Source organism: Bombina bombina, chromosome 7 (assembly GCF_027579735.1).
Source record: "Bombina bombina isolate aBomBom1 chromosome 7, aBomBom1.pri, whole genome shotgun sequence".
Classification (NCBI taxonomy): Eukaryota; Metazoa; Chordata; class Amphibia; order Anura; family Bombinatoridae; genus Bombina; species Bombina bombina.
The window spans coordinates 260786499-260812385 of NC_069505.1; the positions used below are offsets into that span (position 1 = coordinate 260786499).

Sequence of the window (25887 nt, forward strand, 5' to 3'; positions counted from 1 at the left end):
TAAAACCCCAGAGAAGACAATGTACAGAGAGTCAGTAACTTACCTGGCTGTTTCCTCCTGTACTCTCCTGCACTAGACTTCTGGACATGGCAGTTCCAATAGTAAAACACTGGAAAAAGCTTCCTATAGAGTTACTAAGACCCAATGCGATCAACTCCTGATGGAGAAAACAGACATTGGCATATGTGGCATTAGTATGGGCCCAATAATAAAAACAGTGACAACAATCCTCTAGCTGCTTAATAAAAAGACTTAATACATCCTCTGTACAGGGCCCATAGAAACAGCAATGTTTCGAGCTTTAACAACTGCCCTTATTTATGCTTATTCAATAATAACCCTATTGGTGTTTAAATATGATTCTCAAAGCGCCAACAGACTTTAAAATGCAACATCCCCATGCAGTGGATAATATTTATAATTACATTATAGTGATCAGCAAACACATTTTATAAATCCCTATACTACCCCCTAGTTGATAAATACTACCAATGTTATAAAACAGTTAATACCAAAGGTTAAAATCAAATATCAAAATATAAAAAAGGGCTAAATTACAAGTGAGGCACAAAGGGTTTTGCGCTAGTGTTATTGTGTTTTTGCAAGCCATTTTCATTGTGCCTTAATTCTTTCTGCGATCTCAGAGCTGTGGCTGTTTCCCGAAACTTGCCCAAAAAATGTAAAAAATACATGACAAAGTACAGTTACAATCCAATCCAAGAAATAGCAGCACCTTGCTTCAAATCATATGTTTATTGCAGAGACATGTAACAAGATTGCAACATTTCGGGGGACAACCCTTTAATCATGCATGTGTACATAACATCCTGTGTGCTTTAAATAGCCAACAAATTAACCCAAAAAATGCTCAATGCATCTGAGCACACCTGAGCATACTTCCACCTAGAGGTTAAGTTTATTAATTACACATCATTTAAAAACAGAATCAAAGTAACACATTTGGAGCAGCAACATAACATTTGCATTATGATCATAATCAATTCTTAAATATTAAACCCAAAAAGAAGGAGAGAAGGAATAAATTTCACAATTTATCTATTTCGTGCCAAAAAAATTCTAATTCAATAAAAAAAACAGACCAATCAATCTCCTTATTCATACCATTTGGGGATAAAGTGTCTAGCCTAAAAATTCAATAGGTTTATTTTTGTTTTAGCCTCAATTCTCTCTTACCTTCTATCCTAGGTAATAATTTGAAACCGCAGCTGGCTAATTGTATGACCTGCCTCTAAAAAATGACTGACCACAGGGGATGTTAGGACCTTGCGGCGAATATTACTTTTGTGCTCCACAATCCTGTCTTGGACCATCCTGGTGGTCTGTCCAACATAGGCCCGCCCACATGGTCACTGAATCATATATATAGCATATTTCAAATTACATTTATAATGACCTCATGTTAAAGTTTTTCCCTGTGAGGGGGTGAGAGAATTGGGATAACATCCCTTATTTGCCTGTGATATATGTTTGTTTAGAAATCACTGAAGGGCCAATAGCCTCTCTAATAAGCCTATCACGAAGACTACTGTTGCGTTTGTATGCAGGCATAGGCATGTTATTAAATTCCTTTATATTCGGATTACATTTCCTTAGTACATGCTAATGTCTGCGTACAATTTTCTGTATCTCCATACTTTGCTTAGAGTACTGTGACACAAAAATAAGTCTATCATTATTCTTTTTAGGCTTATCATATTGTGAAAAGAGGGTACTCCTGGGGGTCATTAATACTTTCTCCATCTCTTCTTTTATGAAGTCCCCGGGTATCCCCTATCTACAAATTTTTGGCCCATCTTATTTAGTCTTAGCCTAGACATTTCCTCATTAGTAACAATGCGCCTAACATGCACAAACTGACTCCTAGGGAGAGATTTAATCAGTGTAGAGTTATGAGCACTAGTGTAGTGTAACAAGTTATTCCTGTCTGTATCCTTTCGGGATAGGTCAGTGGTCAATATATACCAATTTTTGAGTACCATGGTGTCCAAAAAAATAATGCTATGTTCATTCCAGGTTAAAGTAAACTGTATATGATTGGTCATACGGTAAAGGTCTGTCACAAAGTCTGTCAGGGTTCCAATGTCGCCCAGCCAAATTCCAAAAATATCATCGATATAGCGCCGCCAAGTGGCGCCATACCGAAGATATAATGAATGTTCAAATACAAATTTTTCTTCAAATACATTCATGTATAGGTTCGCATAATTGGGGGCGACATTAGAACCCATGGCAGTACCCTGTAATTGAACATAGAAGGAATCTTCAAACTAAAAGAAATTATTATACAAAATCAATTCCAACAGTTGTAATAAAAAAAAAGTTGTATTCAATTTATTGTCTGAATATAAGGTGGATTTAATGGCTGCTAGACAGACCACTCTCGTGTGATAGAAGTGTATAGGCCTACAACATCTATGTTGGCGAGACCACCAGAGACCACCAGGATGGTCTGAGACAAGATTGTGGAGCACAAAAGTAATATTTGCCGCAAGGTCCTAACATCCCCTGTGGTCAGTCATTTTTTAGAGGCAGGTCATACAATTAGCCAGCTGCGGTTTCAAATTATTGACCACATTGAGAGACCTAGGATATGAGGTAATAGAGAATTGAGGCTAAAACAAAAAGAAGCCTTTTGAATTTTTAGGTTAGACACTTTATCCCCAAATGGTATGAATAGGGAGATTGATTGGTTTGTTTTTTATTGAATTAGAAATTTTTGGCACTAAATAGATAAATTGCGAAATGTATTCCTTCTCTCCTCCTTTTTTGGGTTTAATATTTAAGAATTGATTATGATCATAATGTATATGTTATGTTGCTACTCAAATGTGTTACTTTGATTCTGTTTTTTAATGATGTGTAATTAATAAACTTAACCACTAGGTGGAAGTATGCGCAGGTGTGCTCAGGTGCATTGAGCATTTTTTGGGTTAATTTGTTGGCTATTTAAAGCACACAGGATGCGATGTACACATGATTAAGGGGTTGTCAACCGAAATGTTGCAATCTTGTTACTTGTCTCTGCAATAAACATATGATTTGAAGCAAGGTGCTGCTATTTCTTGGACTGGAGTTTTTGCTGAGGAGCTGGCCAGTGGCTTCTGATAGCCTGCACCCTTCATAACCTTTGGCTGCTGGACCTACAGAGTGCAGTTACACTTAGATTAACACTGATAAAAATTATTTTAAAAAAATGTCGCTCACAAAAGTTAAAAGGGCTCAAAGCTACGAGATCTAGGGTGTTAGAAAATAAAATGCAGGCAAATGACTTTAACAGTGAGACACATACAGATACATTACTTAAGATGTATTTGTATATATATATATATATATATATATATATATATATATATATATATATATATATATATATATATATATATATGTGTGTGTGTCAAAAGAGAGAGAACAGCACTGCTGAGATAGAACAAAAGCTAGAATAACTTCCATGCCTGTTCATTTTTATTGCAACTCAGGGTACGCATTATTTTAGCACACTATGCCCCTTCACAGAGAAAACAATATCCTGTAGCATATCAGTCTGACCCTGCCCAATGACAGTCCAGCGCCAAAATACCAGGCAATTCTTCTCTGAACAAGGGAAACAACAACCCCAGACGATTGTTTCGGCCTCCTATGGGCCTCGTCAGTGAGGTGCAATTGTATCTCTCTAAGGGTATATGTGCACAGAGTCCACGTCTGGTTTCCCCATTACCAAAGGCAATGTGTGCTAAAAGAACGCACACCCTGAGTTGCAATGGAAATGAACGGGCATGGAAGTTTATTCTAGCTTTTGCTCTATCTCAGGAGTGCTGTTCTCTCTCTCTTTCTATATTTATGCAAATTACTTATGGGTCTCCCTAAGAGTAATGGGGAAACCAGACGTGGATTCCCTGCACACATGCCTTAGAGAGATACAACTGCACCTCAGCCCATAGAAGGCTGAAACGATCGTCTGGGGTTGTTGTTTCTATTGTTCAGAAAAGAATTGCCTGGTATTTCGGCGCTGGACTGTCATTGGGCAGGGTCAGACTGATATGCTGTTCTCTCTCTTATATATATATATATATATATATATATATATATATATATATATATATATATATATATATATATATATATATATATATATATATACACACACATATATATATTTTGATATGTTTGTACATATATATTAATGCGTGTATATATGTATTTACAGTCATATATACACACACTCATTAAAAACATTAATATATATGTACATATATATATATATATATATATATATATATATATATATATATATATAGATAAACACTAGTGACATATGGTATAAACAATCCTACCAGGAGGGGCAAAGTTTCCCAAACCTCAAAATGCCTAGAAATACCCACAATTCAGTTTTACAAACTTTGCCTCTTATGGAGGTGGTGAAGTAAGTTTGTGCTTGATTTTCTTCTGTGATATGCGCTTCTAAGCATTCTGAAGCCCAAATCCTCTCAGAGTACAGTGTTTGTTAGAGGGATGTGAAGGGAGTATCGCCTATTGATTTTATGGTTTTCCTCATGGGAAATATTTTCAAAGGTTCTCCATTATCGGTCGTAGGGATTCATCTCCTACCTCCCTTTTCAGATCGACGATATACTCTTATATACCATTATCTCTGCTGATACTTTTTCAGTACTGGTTTGGCTATCTGCTATATGTGGATGGGTGTCTTTCGGTAAGTATGTTTTCATTATTTAAGACACTCTCAGCTATGGTTTGGCACTTTATGTATTAATATAAAGTTTTAAATATATGTATTTTACTTATATTTGCCATGAGTCAGGTCTATGTATATTTCCTTTTGCAGACTGTCAGTTTCAGTTTGGGAAGCATGTTTTAGGAAGTTATTTTTCTTACCTGGGGTATAGTCCTTTTTTTCAAATTGACAGTTTTTTCTTTTAATTTCGTGGGCAAAATTAGTCTCGCGAGGTCGCAAAATGCTGTTATTTATTTCATCATACTTGGCGCGAGAATTTTTTTGGCACAAAGGTACGTCTTTGATGACGCAAGTTCGTAATTTCCGGCATCTTAGTTGACGCAAGGTTTCCTTGCATGAGGTTGCGTCTGTTATGACGTGAGTTGCGTCATTTCTGGATGTGTTGTGCGTTATTCTTGGCGCCAAAAAATTAGTTTATTTTTCACCCCACTTCCTATATGCCTCTTGCCTTCTATATGCTCAGTGGGCTATGCTGTTTGCATTTTTTCCCATTCCTGAAACTGCCATATAAGGAAATTGTAAATTTTGCTTTAATGTTTTTTTTCTTTTACATTTTGCAAGATGTCTCAATTTGATCCTGTCTCAGAAGCAACTGTTGGAACCCTGCTGCCTGATCACAGTTCTACCAAAGCTAAGTGTATCTGTTGTAAGTTAGCTGAGATTATATCTCCATCTGTAGTATGACAGTTGTCATGATAAGCTTTTGCACGAAGAAAACTTTTCCATCAGTACTAGTACAGTTTCTGTTGTTCCTTCAACATCTAATGTATATGATATCCCTGTTGATATGAAAAATTATATTGCTGATGTGATACAGAAGGCTATGTCTGCTATTCCGCCTTCTAATAAACGTAAAAGGTCTTTTAAAACTTCTCATAAAATTGATGAAATTTCTAATGACCTATAACATACTGAAATATCCTCCTCCGATGAGGATCTCTCTGATTCAGAAGATCCTACCTCAGACATTGACACTGACAAATCTACTTATCTTTTCAAGATTGAGTATATTTGTTCCTTGTTAAAATAAGTGTTGGTTACTTTGGATATTGAGGAGTCTAGTCCTCTTGATATCAAAACTAGTAAATGTTTAAATAATGTTTATAAACCTCCTGTGGTTACTCCAGAGGTTTTTCCAGTTCCTGATGCTATTTCTGATGTGATTGCTAAGGAATGGATTAAGCCTGGCACTTCTTTCATTCCTTCTTCTAGGTTTAAAAGGTTGTACCCTTTGCCAGCGGCTAGATTAGCGTTTTGGGAAAAAATCCCCAAAGTTGATGGGGCTATTTCTACTCTTGCCAAATGTACTACTATTCCTATGGAAGACAGTACTTCTTTTAAAGATCCTTTAGATAGAACACTTGAATCTTATCTAAGGAAAGCTTATTTATATTCTTGCTATCTTCTCAGGCCTGCCATTTCTATGGCTAATGTTGCGGCTGCATCAACCTTTTGGTTGGATAGCCTAGCGCAACAGGAAACAGATCCTGATTTGTCTAGCATTGTTCGTTTGCTTCAACATTCTAATCATTTAATCTGTGATGAAATTTTTGATATCATCAAAATTGATGTTAAATCTATGTCTTTAGCTATTTTAGCTAGAAGAGCTTTATGCCTCAAATCTTGGAATGCTGACATGGTATCTAAGTCTAGATTACTATCTCTTTCTTTCCAAGGTAACAATTTATTTGGTTCTCAGTTGGATTCAATTATTTCAACTATCACTGGGGGGGGGGGGGGGAGGGAGTTTTTTTTCCTCAGGATAAAATATCTAAGGGTAAATCTAAATCTTCTAATCCTTTTTGTTCCTTTCGACAGAATAAGGAACAGAAAACCAATCCTTCCCCTAAAGACTCTGGTTCTAATTGGAAACCTTCTTCAAGTTGGAATAAATCCAAGCCTTTTAAGAAACCAAAGCCAGCCCCCAAGTCTGCATGAAGGTACGGCCCTTGATCCAGTTTAGCTAGTGGGGGGCAGATTAAAATTATTCCAAGATATTTGGGCAGATTCTGTTCAAAATCAGTGGATTGTCTCTCAAGGGTATTGAATAGGATTCAGAGTAAGACCTCCTGTGAGAAGATTTTTTCTCTCTCACGTTCCAGCAAATCCGGTGAAGGCTCAGGCTTTTCTGAAGTGTGTTTCAGATCTAGAGCTTTCAGGGGTAATCATACCAGTTCCGTTTCAGGAACAGGGTCTGGGGTTTTATTCAAATCTATTAATTTTCCCAAAGAAAGAAAATTCATTCAGGCCAGTTCTGGATCTGAAGTTTTTGAATTGTTTTGTAAGAGTTCCAACTTTCAAGATGGTGACTATAAGGACTATTCTGCCTTTTGTTCAGCAAGGTCATTATATGTCCACGATAGACTTACAGGATGCATATCTTCACATTCCGATTCATCCAGACCACTATCGGTTTCTGAGATTCTCTTTTCTAGACAAGCATTACCAATTTGTCGCTCCTGCATTTGGCCTAGCAACAGCTCCAAGGATCTTTTCGAAGGTTCTCGTGCCCTTTTATCTGTAATCAGAGAACAGGGTATTGCGGCGATTCCTTATTTGGACAATATCTTGGTACTAGCTCAGTCTTTACATTTAGCCGAATCTCACACAAATCAACTAGTGTTGTTTCTTCAAAGACATGGTTGGAGGATCAATTTACCAAAGAGTTTCTTAATTCCTCAGACAAGGGTCACCTTTTTAGATTTCCAGATAGATTCAGTGTCCATGACTCTGTCCTTAACAGACAAGAGGCGAATGAAATTGGTTTCAGCTTGTCGAAACCTACAGTCTCAATCATTCGCTTCAGTGGCTATGTGCATGGAAGTTTTAGGTCTCATGACTGCAGGATTGGACGTGATCCCCTTTGCTCGTTTTCATACGAGACCTCTGCAGCTTTGTATGCTGAATCAATGGTGCAGGGATTATACTCGGATATCACAATTGATATACTTAAATCCCAACATTCAACTCTCTCTGACTTGGTGGTTAGACCATCATAGTTTAATTCAGGGGGCCTTTTTGTTTGTCCTACCTGGACTGTGATCACAACAGATGCAAGTCATTCAGTTTTGGGAGCTGTCTGGGGATCTCTAACAGCACAAGGGGTTTGGAAACCTCAAGAGGAGAGGTTACCAATCAATATTTTAGAACTCTGTGCTATTTCAGGGCTCTTCAGGTTTGGTCTTTGTTAAAGAGGGAACCATTAATTTGTTTTCAGATGGACAATATTACAACTGTGGCATATGTCAATCATCAGGGTGGGACTTGCAGTCCCCTAGCTATTTAATAAGTATCTCTGATACTTTCTTGGGCAGAATCCAGCTCTTGTCTAATTTCTGCAGTGCATATCCCAGGTGTAGACAATTGGGAAGCGGATTATCTCAGCCGTCAGACTTTACATCCGGGGGAGTGGGCTCTCCATCCAGATGTATTTTGTCAGATTGTACAGATGTTGTGTCTTCCAGAAATAGATCAGATGGCTTCTCATCTAAACAAGAAACTTCCCAGGTACCTATCCAGGTCCAGGGATCCTCAGGCGGAGATGGTGGATGCTTTAGCAGTTCCTTGGTTTTACCAACCTGCTTATATATCTTTCTGCCTCTAGTTATTCTTCCAAGGGTGATCTCCAAGATCATTATGGAACAATCGTATGTGTTTCTGATAGCACCAGAGTGGCCTCACAGGTTTTGGTATGCGGATCTTGTCCGGAAGTCCAGTTGCCAACCTTGGCCACTTCCTCTAAGACCAGACCTTCTGTCTCAAGGGCTGTTTTTCCATCAGGATCTCAAATCGTTAAATTTAAAAAGGTATGGAAATTGAACACTTAGTGCTTAGTCATAGAGGTTTCTCTGACTCAGTGATTAATACTATGCTACAGGCTTGTAAGTCTGTGTAACAAAACTGTATAAGGGAACTCAACAAATCGTTTTTTTTGTACCACACTCTCAGAGAGGAACACTATGGTATAAAGTGTTTTATCAGAGGAGAGAGAAAGTGGAAATAATAATATACAAATAAGTATTACAAATACTTATAATAGCTCCAGAGTAAGTTGTAATTATAACTTCACTAGATAGACTAAAGTAACAGGTAGCCAGAAACAAGAGAGAGGATACTGTTGCTTATTTCGTTGTTAAACAACAAGCATTCATAAAAGTAACTTAGTTCCTGTAGGAAAAACTTCACTCTGCAAGATTCGTTAACTTAAGTCTTAGTTACAATTGGTAAAGGAGTTTCCAGTACGGAGCTGTTGTTAGATGTTAAAGTCTGACGTAGGAGGAGTTTTACTCATGCTCTAGAGATCCGTCTTTACAGTTGGTTTAGGAGGTTTCAAAGCGGAGTTGGTGTTAGGTGTTAAATTCCAGTGTGGGAGGAGTTTTACTCACGCTCTCATGAACCGTCTCTTTCTGAACCCGGTGGCACCAAACAGCCTACTGACCGGTGTATTCAGTCCGAAATGACCTGTTAGGAAAAAGATCAGGAAATCAAACAATTAGAAAGTACCTGTTAGTTCCACAGACAGCGGTGGTTGAAGTGAAGTGGAAAAGTCGGAGTGAGAGCGGAATGGCAGCAGCAGCTACAACTCTGCAGCGGGTTGAGAAATTTTGGCTTGTTAGATCTGAAACCGATTTTGTTTACCGAGATGCAATTCTTGATAATCAATGATAAGTTGTAGTTCTTGAAATCAACGAAGAAAGGTAGGTTATAAACCAAAGTTTAGCTTAGGTAGTAGTAGCAGCTTTTAGCTAGGTCAACAACAAAATACTAACCAATGAACTCTGTGAGCGCAGTCTTTTTAAAGTAGATGTGGGCAGGGTCAAATACATGAGAGGAAAGTTAAAAGGTACAGGATGCAATACATATGGATCATAAAGACTGATAAACAAGATGTCGAGAGACTGGGATTTATCAGTCTTTATGTAACCATATTTATTATTCTAAGTATGATTTATTATAGTTAATTATTATCCTCTTAGTCAGGATATACATCTTGTTTACTGTATATAGAAATTACTTATGTACTTTATTTTTCTTGTCAACTATATAAATATGATATTTTATATATAACAGTTTAAGCAATGAAAGAGTTAATATGTATAATGACTGTGAGCGCCACCTAGTGGTGAGCAAGTATATAAGTAAGCAATATTTGTTAGTAAAGCATGGCATGAATAAGGGATAGCATCCCGAAAGGTTGCCGTTCTTTTCTGTCTTATAATATTTGAATAAATATCCTTGTGCTGTCACTCCTACTGTGTGGTCGTTGGATAAAAGTTTGTCTGCAAGTACTTTGAAGGGACAAATCTCTGCTCTTTCTGTTGTATTTCATAGAAAGATTGCTAAGCTTCCTGATATTCACTGTTTTGTGCAGGCTTTGATTCGTATCAAGCCCGTCATTGGATCAATCTCTCCTCCTTGGAGTCTTAATTTGGTTCTGAAGGCTTTACAGGCTCCTCCATTTGAGCCTATGCATTCTTTGGATATTAAACTACTTTCTTGGAAAGTGTTGTTTCTTTTGGCTATCTCTTCTGCTAGAAGAGTTTCTGAATTATCTGCTCTCTCTTGCGAATCTCCTTTTCTGATTTTTCATCAGGATAAGGCAGTTTTGCGGACTTCGTTTAAATTTCTTCCTAAGGTTGTGAATTCTAACAACATTAGTAGTGAAATTGTTGTTCCTTCCTTGTGTCCTAATCCCAAGAATACTCTTGAAAGATCTTTGCATTCTTTGGATGTGGTAAGAGCTTTGAAATATTATGTTGAAGCTACTAATGATTTCAGGAAGACATCTACTCTGTTTGTTATATTTTCTGGTCTTAGGAAATGTCAGAAGGCTTCTGCTATTTCCTTGGCTTCTTGGTTAAAGCTCAGAGAATAACAGCTCATTCTACTAGATCAGTCTCCACTTTGTGGGTGTTTAAGAATGAAGCTTCAATTGATCAGATTTGCAAAGCAGCCACTTGGTCTTCTTTGCATAGATTTACTAAATTCTACCGTTTTTATGTATTTGCTTTTTCTGAAGCAGTCTTTGGTAGAAAAGTTCTTCAGGCAGCTGTTTCAGTTTGATTCTTCTGCTAATGTTTTAAGTTTTTTTCTTTCAATTTATGAGAAAAACTTATTTTTTGTGGATTTAATTTTTTCAGCATGGCTGTTTTTATTTTATCCCTCCCTTTCTGGTGACTCCGCTGTGGTCTCCCACATCTTGGGTATTTCTATCCCATACGTCACTAGCTCATGGACTCTTGCCAATTACATCAAAGAAAACATTATTAATGTAAGAACTTACCTGATAAATTCATTTTTTTCATATTGACAAGAGTCCATGAGACCCACCCTTTTTTTGGTAGTTATGATTTTGTATGAAAGCACAATTTTATTTCCAGTTCCTCTTTTTGTATGCTTTTTTACTCCTTTTTCTATCACCCCACTACTTGACTATTCATTAAAATTAATTGTGGGTGTGGCGAGTGGTGTATTTATAGGCATTTTGAGGTTTGGGAAACTTTGGCCCTCCTGGTAGGATTGTATATCCCATACGTCACTAGCTCATGGACTCTTGCCAAAATGAAAGAAATTAATTTATCAGGTAAGTTCTTACATAAATTGTGTTTTATGCAATATTATATTTAATAAAGATTTTAACTATGTATTTACTGTAAATATTTCACATTTGTTAATGTAAATATGCTATGCTGTATGCGCAATGTTTTTTTATTTATTTAACTACTTTTTTCCCATTGACTTTTATTGGGAATGCAAAAAGGCGATGGAGTTTGCGTGATCCGTTTTTTCTCCACTTTTTTTTCTCTATTGATCTCTATGGGGGGAATACATGCACATACAAGCGAAAATATAAGTTTGTTTTTTCGCGGTATTTGGGTTAACGCTAGCACAAAATAGGGTTTCTTGGAACTTGTAATACCAGCACAATTCCGAATAGCGCAAAAAGCTTAACGCTAGCGGTGTTTTCGCTTGTGCAAAAAAATTTAAATAGAAAATACCACGCCACTCGTAATCTAGCCCATAGATGTTTATTATTGTATCAAAAAAATTGCAGTCAATTTTATTAATGTATAAATCCTACCAAAATGCAGACCAATTAAAGTCCCTGTTCATACCTTTAGGACTCATAGTATCTAGATGATAGATCCAATAAATTTCTCTTTTATTGCCTGTCTCCATCCCTTTGTAATTATTTTAATTTCCTCTAACTGGCTAATGCTATGTCCCTTTTCAAGAAATTGTGCTGCTACGGTAGCATCTGTGTCCCTGCAATGTATATTAGGCTTACGCTCTGTAATTCTGTCAGATATAAAGAATTCTGTACCTGAAAGTCAACAAAATCTTCAATTTCAGGATCTTAGTATGTACCAAAGTTCTCTTACTATTTCAATAAGCTGATGGCTCTGCATATTGTATTGGAAAACAAAGACCATATGTTGCATATCATCAGATCCTTTAATTGGTCTGCTTTTATGTATGATTTATATTATAATTGAATTGACTGCCTGAATTGTTGATTTTTTTTATACAAATAACCATATATGTATTTTATTTGATTTTAAAAGGGACAGTCTAAACTGAAATTGTTATTGTTTAAAAAGATAGACAACATCTTTACTACCCATTCCCTAGCTTTGCACAACCAACATTGTTATATTAATATACTTTATAACATATAAACCTCTAAATTTCTACCTGTTTCTAAGTCACTATAGACAGCCTTTTATCACATGCTTTTTTATTAGCTTTTTACAACAAAATACTGCTAATGCATGTGGGCCATATAGACGACAGTGCTCACTCCTGTGGAGTTGTGCAGGACACAGCACTAATTGGCTAAAAAGTCAATAGATAATAAATAGCCCTGAGATAAGGGGGCAGTCTGCAGAGGTTTAGATACAAGAAAATAAAAGAGGTAAAATGTATATTTGTATAACAGTGTTGGTAATGCAAAACTGGGGAATGGGTAATAAAAGGGATTATCGATCTTTTTAAGTGATAACATTTTTGGAGTAGACTGTCCCTTCAACCCTTTGGTATTAACTATTTTATAACTTTGTTATTTCTCCACTAGGGGGTAGTAAAGTGGTATATAAATATATGTATTTGCGGATCACTATAATGTAATTATAAATATTATCCACTAGGTGGGGATGTTACATTTTTAAAGGTTTTTGGCCTTGATAATTCTATTTAAAAAACCAATGGGGTTATTATTGAATAAGATCAGTTGTTGAAGCCCAAAACGTTGGTGTTTCTATGGGCCCTGTACAGAAGATGAATAAATAAAGGTCTTTTTTATTAATCAGCTGGAACATTGTGGTCACTGTATTGGATATGTTTGCTTTGGTCAATGACCTCTGTGTAACTGATGCTCTAAGTTGCTGGTTTCAAGTTTGTGAGTTTTACCCAATAAGGAGAAGTTACAGGGTACACAAGGTACAGGGTCATTCATCATAACTTATTTATAAGGAAATATAGGAACTACCTACTGGGTGATCAACAAAGTTTTAAACTATACACCTAAGTATTACAATTTAGTGTTTGGAGGTTTAAATAAGTTAATTATAAAATGGCTAAAAATTGCATTAATTTATTAATTGCAAAATTTGTGTTTAAGTAAAAAAAAATCATACTTGTTAGATAGTCATCATCAATATAAATTATTAGATAGTCATCATCAATATAACTTATTAGATAGTCATCATCAATATATTGATTATGACTATCCAATAAGTTATATTGATTATGACTATCCAATAAGTTATAACTTATTGGATAGTCATCATCAATATAACTTATTAGATAGTCATCAATATAACTTATTGGATAGTCATCAATATAGCTTATTGGATAGTCATCATCAATATAACTAATTAGATATTTATCATCAATATAACTTATAAGACCTGTGCATGCAGACATGAACAAATGCAAACAATTATTAAAGGAACAATAAAGTCAAAAATAAACTTCTATCATTTAGATAGAGCAGTCATTTTAAACAACTTTCCAATTTACTCCTATTATCAAATTTGCTTTGTTTTTTGGTATCCTTTGTTGCATTAATGGGAGCTAGCTGCATATAAATGCCTCTTGTCATTGATGTGTTCAGCTAGTTCCTAGTAGTGCATTGCGGCTCCTTCGTCTAAGGATACCAAGAGAATAAAAACAAAATGGATAACAGAAGTAAATTGGAAAGTTGTTTAAAATATTATTCTTTATCTGAATTAGGAAAGTTTAATTGTGACTTCACCATCCCTTTAAAAAACAGCTAAAGGAAATAAAAAAAATAATTGACAAGCTCGTTAGTTTAAATTAATGGGCCAATAGACTATTTAGTAATTACATATGTGCGCCCTAGGTGTAGGTGACAAATCCAGACTACACCTCTAGAGTGCCAGGAACACCCCCGGCTAAAGCCTCGGTCACGTCTGCGAGACAATCAAGACACCTTTACTTCTATCCAGCGAGACAATTAACCATAACAAACAGACCTGCAACTATTTAACAATTACAAATGTTTCCGTAAACTGTTTTGCAAGTGCGTTTCTGAACAGGTGCAATTATCGGTTTCCCGCGCTGCATGTAGTTCGCATTACACATGTGAGATATTGTGTAGTCGGCACCTCACGCAACTAATAATACTGTGGAAAAGTAAAAAAGCTCAATAAATTTCAAACATCGTGTCTGCTTCCCGGGCATCTGTAAATCTTACCCATTAACTAGTGATTCTACTGAATGCAATAAATTAAATATTGTTTTATTGCACAAGTAACGCAATAAAAATATGTTTACGTTATATTAATTAGGAAATGAGATCTAAGAGGCCGAGGACAAATCCTTACCTGGTTACTGTCCACATTGTAGCCGTGTTTAATAGCAAACATTTTGGCCACTGAGATGGTGAAAGCATAGACTACAACAGCGATGGCAAACGCATTGCCTACCACCATAGCCAACAAGTCCGCTTTTGGTAACATTGGGGGTTTCAGTCTAGAAAAGAAAAAAAGATAATTTACACGGTTGGTTATGAATAATCAGTTATGTACATTTACAGTGTAGCACATACTGAGATCTGCCCTGAATGGAAAGTGAATTCCATAGTTCTAAACCTATTTGTATTATTCCCAGTAGTTGTGTGGGCGTGGTCTTGTAGAGGACTTAAAAGAATAGCTACATTTTTGTAATCAGTTTCTCAATTAAGTGTTTATTTCCATTGTATTATTATTATGTTGTGTTGTGACCTTACAGGACTAATTAAGACAACATGGAAAAGGACTTAACACCTTGAGATTTTAAATATGCAGTAAAACAACTTTGCAATATACTTGTTCATGTTATTTAGGTGTTGAGAATTGTGGCTTTTGTAATCTCAGACCTGAAAAAGCAGGTTGCAGACTTATCAAGGCTAACCATGCTACATATCTGCCACTAATTGGCTTTAACAGATAAGAGCTGATACGTGACCCTGCTACACCTACAGAGAATAAAGGGGTAGGTGTGAAAAGTGGACAATCTGGCCTAAGTTTTGAAAGTACTGCCCTTAGTCCCACTGGGGTTGCTGCTCAATGAAGGCATTTGATACTAAGCGGCCTTAAGAAAGGTCCATGCAGGACCGAAACGTTGATCTTATCTGGATGTAATAAGAATTCAAGAAAAGTTAAAAAATATAGGATTAACAAGACCTGAGAGTGCCTCTTCCTCTTTCCACTTTTATATAAAGAAATATATATATATATATATATATATATATATATATATATATATATATATATATATATATATACACACATACATACATACATATAAACACACACATACACATACAGTCATGGGTAAAAATATTGGCACCCCTGCATTTCTGTCAGATAATGCACCACTTTGCCCAGAAAATTGCTGCAATTACAAATGTTTAGGCATTCTCATGTTTATTTCTTTTGTTTGTATTGGTATGACACAAAAAAGTGGAGAGAAAAAAAAGCCAAATCTGACACATTCCACGCAAAACTCCAAAAATGGACTGGACAAAATTTTTGGCACCTTCTCAATAATTGCATTTCAAGTTTGTGATGCTCCTGTAATTTGTAATTAAACTCACCTGTAACAATTAACAGGTGCTGACAATATAGAAATCACATCGGCAACCAGTTAAAATGGTGAAAAATGTACTCAATCTTTCTGTTGTGTGTCTCTGTGTGCCACAATGAGCATGGAGAAGAGAAAGAGCAGCAAATAATTGTCTGAGGATTTGAGAACAAAAATTGTGGAAAAGCATGGACAATATCAAGTCCATCTCCAGAGATCTTAATGTTCATGTGTCCACTGAGGACCCCACTGCTGACATAGAAACATAAAAAAGTCAGATTGGAGTTTGCCAAAACTTACCTGAGGAAGCCAAAATCATTTTGGGAGAATGTGCTGTGGACAGACGAAACAAAATTACAGCTTTTTGGTAAAGCCCATCATTCTACTGTTTTTAGAAAAGCAAATGGGGCTTTTAAAGAAAACAATACAGTCCCTACAGTCAAACATGCGGAAGGTTCACTGATGTTTTGGGGTTGCTTTGCTGCTTCAGGCACTGGATGTCTTGACTGTGTGCATGGCATTATGAAATCTAAAGACTACCAAAGAATTCTGTGGTGCAATGTAGGGCCCAGTGTCAGAAAGTTGGGTCTCCATCAGAGATCATGGGTCTTACAACAGGACAATGATACAAAGCACATGTCAAAAAGCACCCAGAAATGGTTTAAGGCGAAGCACTGGAGGGAACTGAACTGGCCAGCAATGAGTCCAGATCTCAATCCCATAGAGCACCTGTGGAGAGACCTAAAAACAGCAGTTGGGAAGTGATTGATTTCAGTTAATTTTTCCAAGGGGTGTGCCAAATATTAAATTGAGGGTGCCAATAATTTTATCCAGTCCATTTTTGGAGTTTTACGTGGAATGTGTCAGATTTGGCTTTTTTTTTCTCTCCAAATTTTGTGTCATACCAATACAAACAAAATAAATAAACACAAGAATGCCTAAACATTTGGGGCATAGTGGTGCCAATATTTTTGGCCATGACTGTGTGTATATATATATATATATATATACACACACACACACAGTCACTTTTATATACACACAATCTCACATATACACCTGTGGCCTTAAGTATCACAGAAACATTCTGGTGGGCATCATGTAGCCTATAACTAGCCCATGGAAAAGACTTGCATAAATGTATTGCATTGTACTTACCCAGTTGGGATGTCACCTACAATGTCCACACCATACTTTTTGTTTAGGTTGACACCATAGGATATTCCAGTGGCCACTATTAACTGTGGTAAACACAAACACTAATTTAGAAATATCCTAGAGGACATGATGTAGAGGATCGACATTAACATTAATTTATGTGGCTAATCAGAGAGCAATAGAAGTTGCGGATATTTTGTCACGTCTCACCGTTATGAGCTCAATCGGGATGGGCATACGGATCTTCGATTTGTATTTATCACTGAAATACTTGACAGTAAGAAGAACAATGATAGCAATTAATCCAATGATGAGAGAGGCAATGTTTGTTTGGGGAAGCTTGGAGCAGATAGTAATAATAGCCTAGACATAGAAAAGAAATGAGAAGAAAAAGATTTACCACAGTGCTAAGGACTTTGTTCACCGATTCTCTGAAACTATGTTACCATACCAAGTACGTATCCCACTGGTACAGATATAGAGATAATATTTTTTTGTTTGGCATGGAACAGCGAACACTTTATCTGAATTTATTAGTGGCTCAAACAATAATATTTTTGGGATATATATAACAAGTAAAAGTAATATGGATAAATTGAATTATATTTTAGTCTGTAGTTATTTTGACAGGAATGCAAAAAATAAATCTTTCACAGATCTGTGGCCTGTGGTAGCTGTAAAGTGTGCTCACATATGAAAAATACAACACAGTTTCAAGATAGATTACCCTGAGTAGCATTCTGAACCAAAAAAGGGTTCGCTCCTAAGCTTTACATTCCTTCTTTTCAAATAAAGATACCCAGAGAACAAAGAAAAATTGATAATAGGAGTACATTAGAAAGTTGCTTAAAATGACATGCTGTATCTGAATCATTAAAACATGGGTTTCATTCCCTTTAAGCTGGTATAAGTAATTTTTGCTCTATGACAGCCTCATCTCACTTTTAAATTAAAGGGACATTAAACCCACATTTTTTCTTTCGTGATTTAGATAGAGCATGTCATTTTAAACAACTTTCTAATTTACTTCTATTATCTATTTTGCTTCATTCTCTTGATATTCTTTGCTGAATAGCATATCTAGATAGGCTCAGTAGCTGCTGATTGGTGCCTGCACATAGATGCCTCGTGTTATTGGCTCACCCATGTGCATTGCTATTTCTTTAACAAAGGATATCTAAAAAATAAAGCATATTAGATAATAGAAGTAAATTGTAAAGTTGTTTAAAATTGAATTCTCTTTATGAATCACGTTTTTGGTTTTAGTGTCCCTTTAAGTGACAACCAAAAAATGTTTAGATGTTCAAAATATGCTAAAAACCCAAAATATGAAGCTATCCACAATATAAAAACATAAAAAATAAAAGTAGTGTCAAAATACATTCAATCTTACAAAATGAAAAGTCAAAATATCTGATATATATCTGGAACCTTACATAAATAAGTGAGAGTGGGTGATTTCTCTGGCTGAGCTCTACTCCCAGAATGCTTTTCAGCTGGGACACAGTCACGTGAATGGCAGCTGCACTTGTGTAACCGCGAATAAGTGGCTCAGAAAGGTACGTTACGACAAAACCAAACTTCACTAGTCCCAGTATAATCTGTAAAAAACAAATTATTGTTTTATTCTTGAGGGTTAAATCATACACGTTACACATTTACATTCCCATTATTGCCTATATTAGAAGTGGATAAACTAGACTGGAGCGCAATCCATAGTGCTTTCATTTGTACTCATGTTACAAATGTTCGACTTTGAGCAAAAGCATATATATATATATATATATATATATATATATATATATATATATATATATATATATATATATATATATATAAAAATATCATACATATGTACGCATATATAGTCATATAAATACACACATACATATGTAAACACATATAAATAATCATATAAAATACACACATACATATGTACACATATAAATAATCATATAAAAATACATGCATATGTATGCACATTTATTGATAAAGGCTTTACAGCCGAAACGCGTAGATAGCAGAATCTGATTGCTGAACAAACCCACCACTATGATAAGGAGACAGTCTGCAGAGGCTTAGATACAAGGTAATCACAGAGGTAAAAAGTGTATTAATATAACGGAGATAAGGGGCAGTCTGTAGAGGCTTAGATACAGGGTAATCACAGATTTAAAAAGTATATTAACCCTTTGGCTGCTAAGCCATTTCCCACCTGGGTGCTAATATTTTTTTTTTTTATTATTATTATTTTTGAAATTTTTTAAAACATTTTTTTTTTTACTTTTTTTTTTTTTTACAGACCCCCAAGACTTACACTGTTGGAAAGGTTAGGCGAATACCTTTCCAACAATGGGTCTTGGGGTCTGTAGCTGCTTAGATGCCTGAGATACAGGCTTCTAAGCAGCATGCCCCCTCCTCCTATACTTAACATTGTTAAGTATAAATAAAGTTGCGCGGTGACGTCATCACGTAATTGCATGTGACATCACTGCGCATCACGTGAAGCCCCGGTGATGCCTGTCACTCTACAGGCACGATCACCGGGGTAGGAGCAGTAAGGAGCCCCCAGATCTCCCTCAAGGTGGGAGAGTGCTACATTAGCGCCAGAGTGAGAAACTCTGTGACGGCTCAGGGCCGTCTTTAGCACTCAAAGGGTTAATATAACTGAGATAAGGAGCAGTCTGCAGAGGCTTAGATACAGGGTAATCACAGGGGTAAAAAGTACACTGCTCAAAAAAATAAAAGGGAACACTTAAACAACACAATGTATCTCCAAGTCAATCACACTTCTGTGAAATCAAACTGTCCACTTAGGAAGCAACACTGAGTGACAATCAATTTCACATGCTGTTGTGCAAATGGGATAGACAACAGGTGGAAATTATAGGCAATTAGCAAGACACCCCCAATAAAGGAGTGGTTCTGCAGGTGGTGACCACAGACCACTTCTCAGTTCCTATGCTTTCTGGCTGATGTTATGGTCACTTTTGAATGCTGGTGGTGCTTGCACTCTAGTGGTAGAGTGAGACGGAGTCTACAACCCACACAAGTGGCTCAGGTAGTGCAGCTCATCCAGGATGGCACATCAGTGCGAGCTGTGGCAAGAAGGATTGCTGTGTCTGTCAGCGTAGTGTCCAGAGCATGGAGGCGCTACCAGGAGACAGGCCAGTACATCAGGAGACGTGGAGGAGGCCGTAGGAGGGCAACAACCCAGCAGCAGGACCGCTACCTCCGCCTTTGTGCAAGGAGGAACAGGAGGAGCACTGCCAGAGCCCTGCAAAATGACCTCCAGCAGGCCACAAATGTGCATGTGTCTGCTCAAACGGTCAGAAACAGACTCCATGAGGGTGGTATGAGGACCCAACGTCAACAGGTGGGGGTTGTGCTTACAGTCCAACACCGTGCAGGACGTTTGACATTTGCCAGAGAACACCAAGATTGGCAAATTCGCCACTGGCGCCCTGTGCTCTTCACAGATGAAAGCAGGGGCACACTGAGCACATTTGACAGACGTGACAGTCTGGAGACGCCGTGGAGAACGTTTTGCTGCCTGCAACATCCTCCAGCATGGCCAGTTTGGCAGTGGGTCAGTAATGGTGTGGGGTGGCATTTCTTTGAGGGGCCGAACAGCCCTCCATGTGCTCGCCAGAGGTAGCCTGACTGCCATTAGGTATCAAGATGAGATCCTCAGACCCCTTGTGAGACCATATGCTGGTGCGGTTGGCCCTGGGTTCCTCCTAATGCAAGACAATACTAGACCTCATGTGGCTGGAGTGTGTCAGCAGTTCCTGCAAGATGAAGGCATTGATGCTATGGACTGGCCCTCCCGTTCCCCAGACCTGAATCCAATTGAGCACATCTGGGACATCATGTCTCACTCCAACCACCAACTTCACTTTGCACCACAGACTGTCCAGGAGTTGGTGGATGCTTTAGTCCAGGTCTGGGAGGAGATCCCTCAGGAGACCATCCGCCACCTCATCAGGAGCATGCACAGGCGTTGTAGGGAGGTCATACAGGCACGTGGAGGCCACACACACTACTGAGCCTCATTTTGACTTGTTTTAAGGACATTACATCAAAGTTGGATCTGCCTGTAGTGTGTTTTTCCACTTTAATTTTGAGTGTGACTCCAAATCCAGACCTCCATGGGTTGAAAATTTTGATTTCCATTTTTTAATTTTTGTGTGATTTTGTTGTCAGCACATTCAACTATGTAAAGAACAAAGTATTTAATTAGAATATTTTATTCATTCAGATCTAGGATGTGTTATTTTAGTGTTCCCTTTATTTTTTTGAGCAGTGTTATTAATATAACTGAGATAAGGGGCAGTCTGCAGAGGCTTAGATACAAGGTAATCACAGAGGTAAAAAGTATATTAATATAACTTAGATAAGGGGCAGTCTGCAGAGGCTTAGATGCAAGGTTATCACAGAGGTAAAAAGTATATTAATATAACTGAGATAAGGGGCAGTCTGCAGAGGCTTAGATACAGGGTAATCACAGGGGTAAAAAGTATATTAATATAACTGAGATAAGGGGGCAGTCTGCAGAGGCTTAGATACAAGGTAATCACAGAGGTAAACAGTATATTAATGTAACTGAGATAAGGAGCAGTCTACAGAGACTTAGATACAGGGTAATCCCAGAGGTAAAAAGTGTATTTATATAACAGTGTTGGTTATGCAAAACTGGTGAATGGGTAATAAAGGGATTATCTGTCTTTTTAAACATACAAATTCTTGAGTAGACTGTCCCTTTAATTACAATTTCCTGGCAGTGGATACAGTGTATATACAATTCATATAATCATAATATTAAAAAACATTGTACATAAAGGGACGTGAAAGTATTATGTTAAAGGAACACGCATACCAACATTTTTCTCTCACGAATCCGATAGAGCAGGTCATTTTAAACAATTTCCCAATTTATTTCTATTATCAAATGTTCTTTGTTGTCTTGGTATCCCTTGTTGAAAAGCAGGTATTTACATCCGGAGCACTATACGGCAGCAGTTTTGCTAGAATGTCAAACATTAGCAAAAGCACTAGATGGCAGCACTATTTCCTGCTATGTAGTGCCCTAAACACCTACCTAGGTTTCACTTCAACAAAGAATAGCATGAGAACAAAGCTACTTTGCTAATAGAAGCAAATATGAAACTTTATTTTTAAATGAATCATGAAAGAAAATTTTGGGGTTTCATGTCCCTTTAATGTATCAACAAAACTGCTGTTTTAGTGAATATAAACTTTGCTAAATAATATGCAGATTTCCTTTCGCTGTTTGCCCCTGGAAGTCTCATTTTCCCAACAACAAAACTTTCTTCCCTGCAGCAAATCAGAGACTGCATCGGCTGGGTAGTGTGTGACTTCATCTTCTTCTGTATATTCCTACTTTATTTCTTTTTTTAAAACCCTCAAAATGTTTTTTAATTTCTCAGCGTAGAAACAAATCTAAAAAAAAAGTCACCTCCTAGTAACATTAGGGCAATTTATGAAGTTTTGGGTGCCCTTAGAACCCTCTAGAACTGCCACTAAATGAAACCCGACAAGTTTGAAGTGAATTCCCTGTTTGTGATCTTTTTTCATAACACCGTTATCATTTGCTCACTGTATATTGTTTTAACATAATTCGTTCTCACCTGAAATAATCCCACTAATAAGGTCAGAGCAGATGCCACCTGTACTCGGGTGTTGTCCCTTGCTGCGGTGTCTATGGTACTTGTGTTGTCAGCCATCATGAAATTCTCATTAGGTGCCAAGGACTCCGTCACACTGCCAACCATCACAGATATAACTGCAAATGTTCCTGGTTTATAGAAGTAGAATAATCCCACATCAGTTGAACATATGAAGCGAGATAAAACAGGCACAGTCATATAATAATATGGCATCTTACTTATGAAAGAGCATATACTTATTGCTGTCCTTGGCCAATAGCACAGAACCCCCAGTATTATTTATAACAACCTGTTGTTACCTGCAGAGATGTGTCGTGATGTTCCAAATATACAATAAATTAGCACAGGAAAAAACGAAGAATACATCCCAAACACTGGAGGAACACCTGCCAGGAGAGCATAGGCCAGCCCTAGAAGAACAAGGAGGACCTTAGCAAAAGTAGACAAAAAAATGTCATCTAAAATGAATACAAAAGTATCAGCATAAATGTACAAATCCATCTGCAAACTCAGAATTAGTAGCCAAAATCTCATTGTTACTTTACTTTGTTAGGAAGTTTCAGAACTCAAAGCAACCACTGATCACTCACAGGAACCAGTTTTAGGCAGAAAAATGACTACAAAGTAAAAGAAAAAGTTTGAAGGCCCCTTTGAAAGACATCAGAGGTTTCATTATAGTTAGCTTTTAAATGAAGTCACAATTTTTATTAGTCACACACTATATTTTTGTATTAGTTTCCATGGTTTCAGGTATAACAGTCTAACATATAAGGGTAAGTGTGATTTCCGTTGATAACGTTATTGTTGTTGATGATGTCCAATTCCCCTTAGTGCCAGTGTCTCACTAGTGGCTTCTTTATTACTGGGTCATGCCCAAAACCTCACAGGTGCCAGCTGCACATCATTTATAAGAGTGTAGTTTGAGAAAAACATTGGGGCCAGGAGAGCACTAAAAGGAAATGGAAGAGGAGGTGGGAGAGTACCAATAAAGAACACACTGCAGGAGTGATTAGAATCACAATGTCACACAAGCCTGGGGAACGCAAAGTGTTCAATACGATAGGCCTTGCCAGGGAGGTGCAGTTTTTAGATCTCTAATTACCCAGAGCATATTATTCCTTATAAAACATCCCCTGTTTTCAACAGCTCACAGCAGTGAAATGAAATAACATTACAGGGGCATTTTCACTACATTATTTAAATCATTAGAAGCAGAGATTGTTATTACCCTGGGGAAGTTGCATTATCCCAACACTGAGTCCTGATACCAAATCTCCCAGAAGCCATTCCCTGATTGGGTAACGCGGTAGCCAATGAAAAATTGGGATAAATTTTAGCAGCAAGGATTTAGCCACTGGCACAGAACATCTGGAAGAGAGAAAGAAATATAGGTTTGGCAGGAAGATATCATTAATAATGTTGTGGAACATTTTAAAATGACAGACAAGATGCTAATTTGTATTCTCCTTTTTTTCATTAATATAACGTATCCGTTTATGCTTCGTGCGATTGGTTACTATGTTATTAAATATTTTATTTTATGTTTTATTTTAGAACACGAAATATGATTCTTTACTTCTCCACATTTTAGATAGATTGAGATATCTCATGTGTCATGTGACTGCACATTTATATTTACAGTGCATTATGGATATAGGAGAGGAGAACCAGTTATATTTTAAGCCTAATGAAATGGTTGGGTACCTTTAAAAGAGACACTTAAACCCACATTTTCTCTTTCATGATTCAGATAGAGAAGCAATTTTAGGCAACTTTCTATTTTACTCCTATTATTAATTTTACTTTGCTCTCTTGCTAGCATTATTTGAAAATCAGGAATGTAAAGCTTAAAAAGGACCATTAAATACAGTTAAATGGCATTATCAGAAAGTGCATAATACAAATACAATGCAGTAGCACTTACTCTGAATTGTAAATGAGCAATAGTTTTTTTTTTAACAAACAAACATTTCCCTTAATTTGCTGCCCCTCTCTATCATGTGACAGCCATCAGCCAATCACAAACTCATATGTATACACTATGAACGCTTGCACATGCTCAGTAGGAGCTGGTAACTCAGAAAGTGTGCATATAAAAACACTGAGCATAATTTATAATGGAAGTAAATTAGAAACTCTTAAAACTGCTGCTCTTATATAAAAATTAGATTTTTATTTAAGTATCCCTTTAATCATAAATAAAAATAAAATAATAAGGTTTTATACTTAACAGTATCACATCTCCTGGAAAAAAAAAATATTTCATGATTCAGGAAGAGAATATAAATATTCAACAAGTTTCTAATGAACTTCTATGAACAAATTTGCTTAATTCTACTGGAATTCATTGTTGAAGGAGCAACAGCAATGCATTACTGGGAGCTATCTGAACACTAGAGCTGCAACAACTAATCGATTATGAAAATAGTTGTCAACGAATCTCATAATCGATTAGTTGGTTTGCAATTAGTTGGTCTGTGTGCAACACCAGCTGCTTCACTCTGATGAGCTCCTGCACAGGGTATTGTGTTTTATGGTTATCTCTTTAGCCTAAACGACGTCTACAGACTTTTTCAGGACAGTATAAGTTGACAACTACTCCTGTAATTGTTATTTGGATTGTTTATAATAAATCCGGTGATTTGGGACTATGCTTTGCATTATATAGTGCCAACTTCCAAGCTTGTTATTAACACCTAGCCCCTAGATTGATGTGAGTTATTTAAATTGATGTGCACTATTATCTGTTTGCACAATTATTAGCGTATTGCTTGCTATTGCTGATTATATGTACTGTATAAATAAATGTGTAAGGCTTTGTCCTGTTATTAATATATATTCCTTAATGCTTTTTATTTTTTTTAATAAATTGTGATAATATGTACCAGATTCAACCTTTATAAGTATATATCTGTTATTTTTAGAGTACACTAGATATTTTCCCCTAACCTTTATAGCTGATTATTTACCATTGCATATAGATATTCACCATTTTTTTTTTGTTAGAATGAAGTCCAGGCTTACTTTATTGAGAGGCCCCTTGCAAAGGTGGAAAACACTTTGCATTGGTGAAGAGCTAACACAGATAAATATCCCACTTTGGCGAAATTGGCAAAACCCTACTTATGCATCTCAAGCACCTCAACACCATCTGAGTGCCTCTTCTCTGCTGCAGGAAAT

At 36.7% G+C, this 25887-nt stretch overlaps 1 protein-coding gene across 1 annotated transcript in view; it reads right to left on the reverse strand.

Annotated features, from left to right (window-relative positions):
• CELSR3 (cadherin EGF LAG seven-pass G-type receptor 3) overlaps positions 1-25887 on the reverse strand; it is a 649278-nt gene that overhangs the window by 34774 nt on the left and 588617 nt on the right. Inside the window, 4 exon segments of the mRNA XM_053689358.1 lie at positions 44-157; positions 14620-14767; positions 17018-17100; positions 17228-17380. Of these exon segments, the coding sequence (XP_053545333.1) occupies positions 44-157; positions 14620-14767; positions 17018-17100; positions 17228-17380 (498 nt within the window).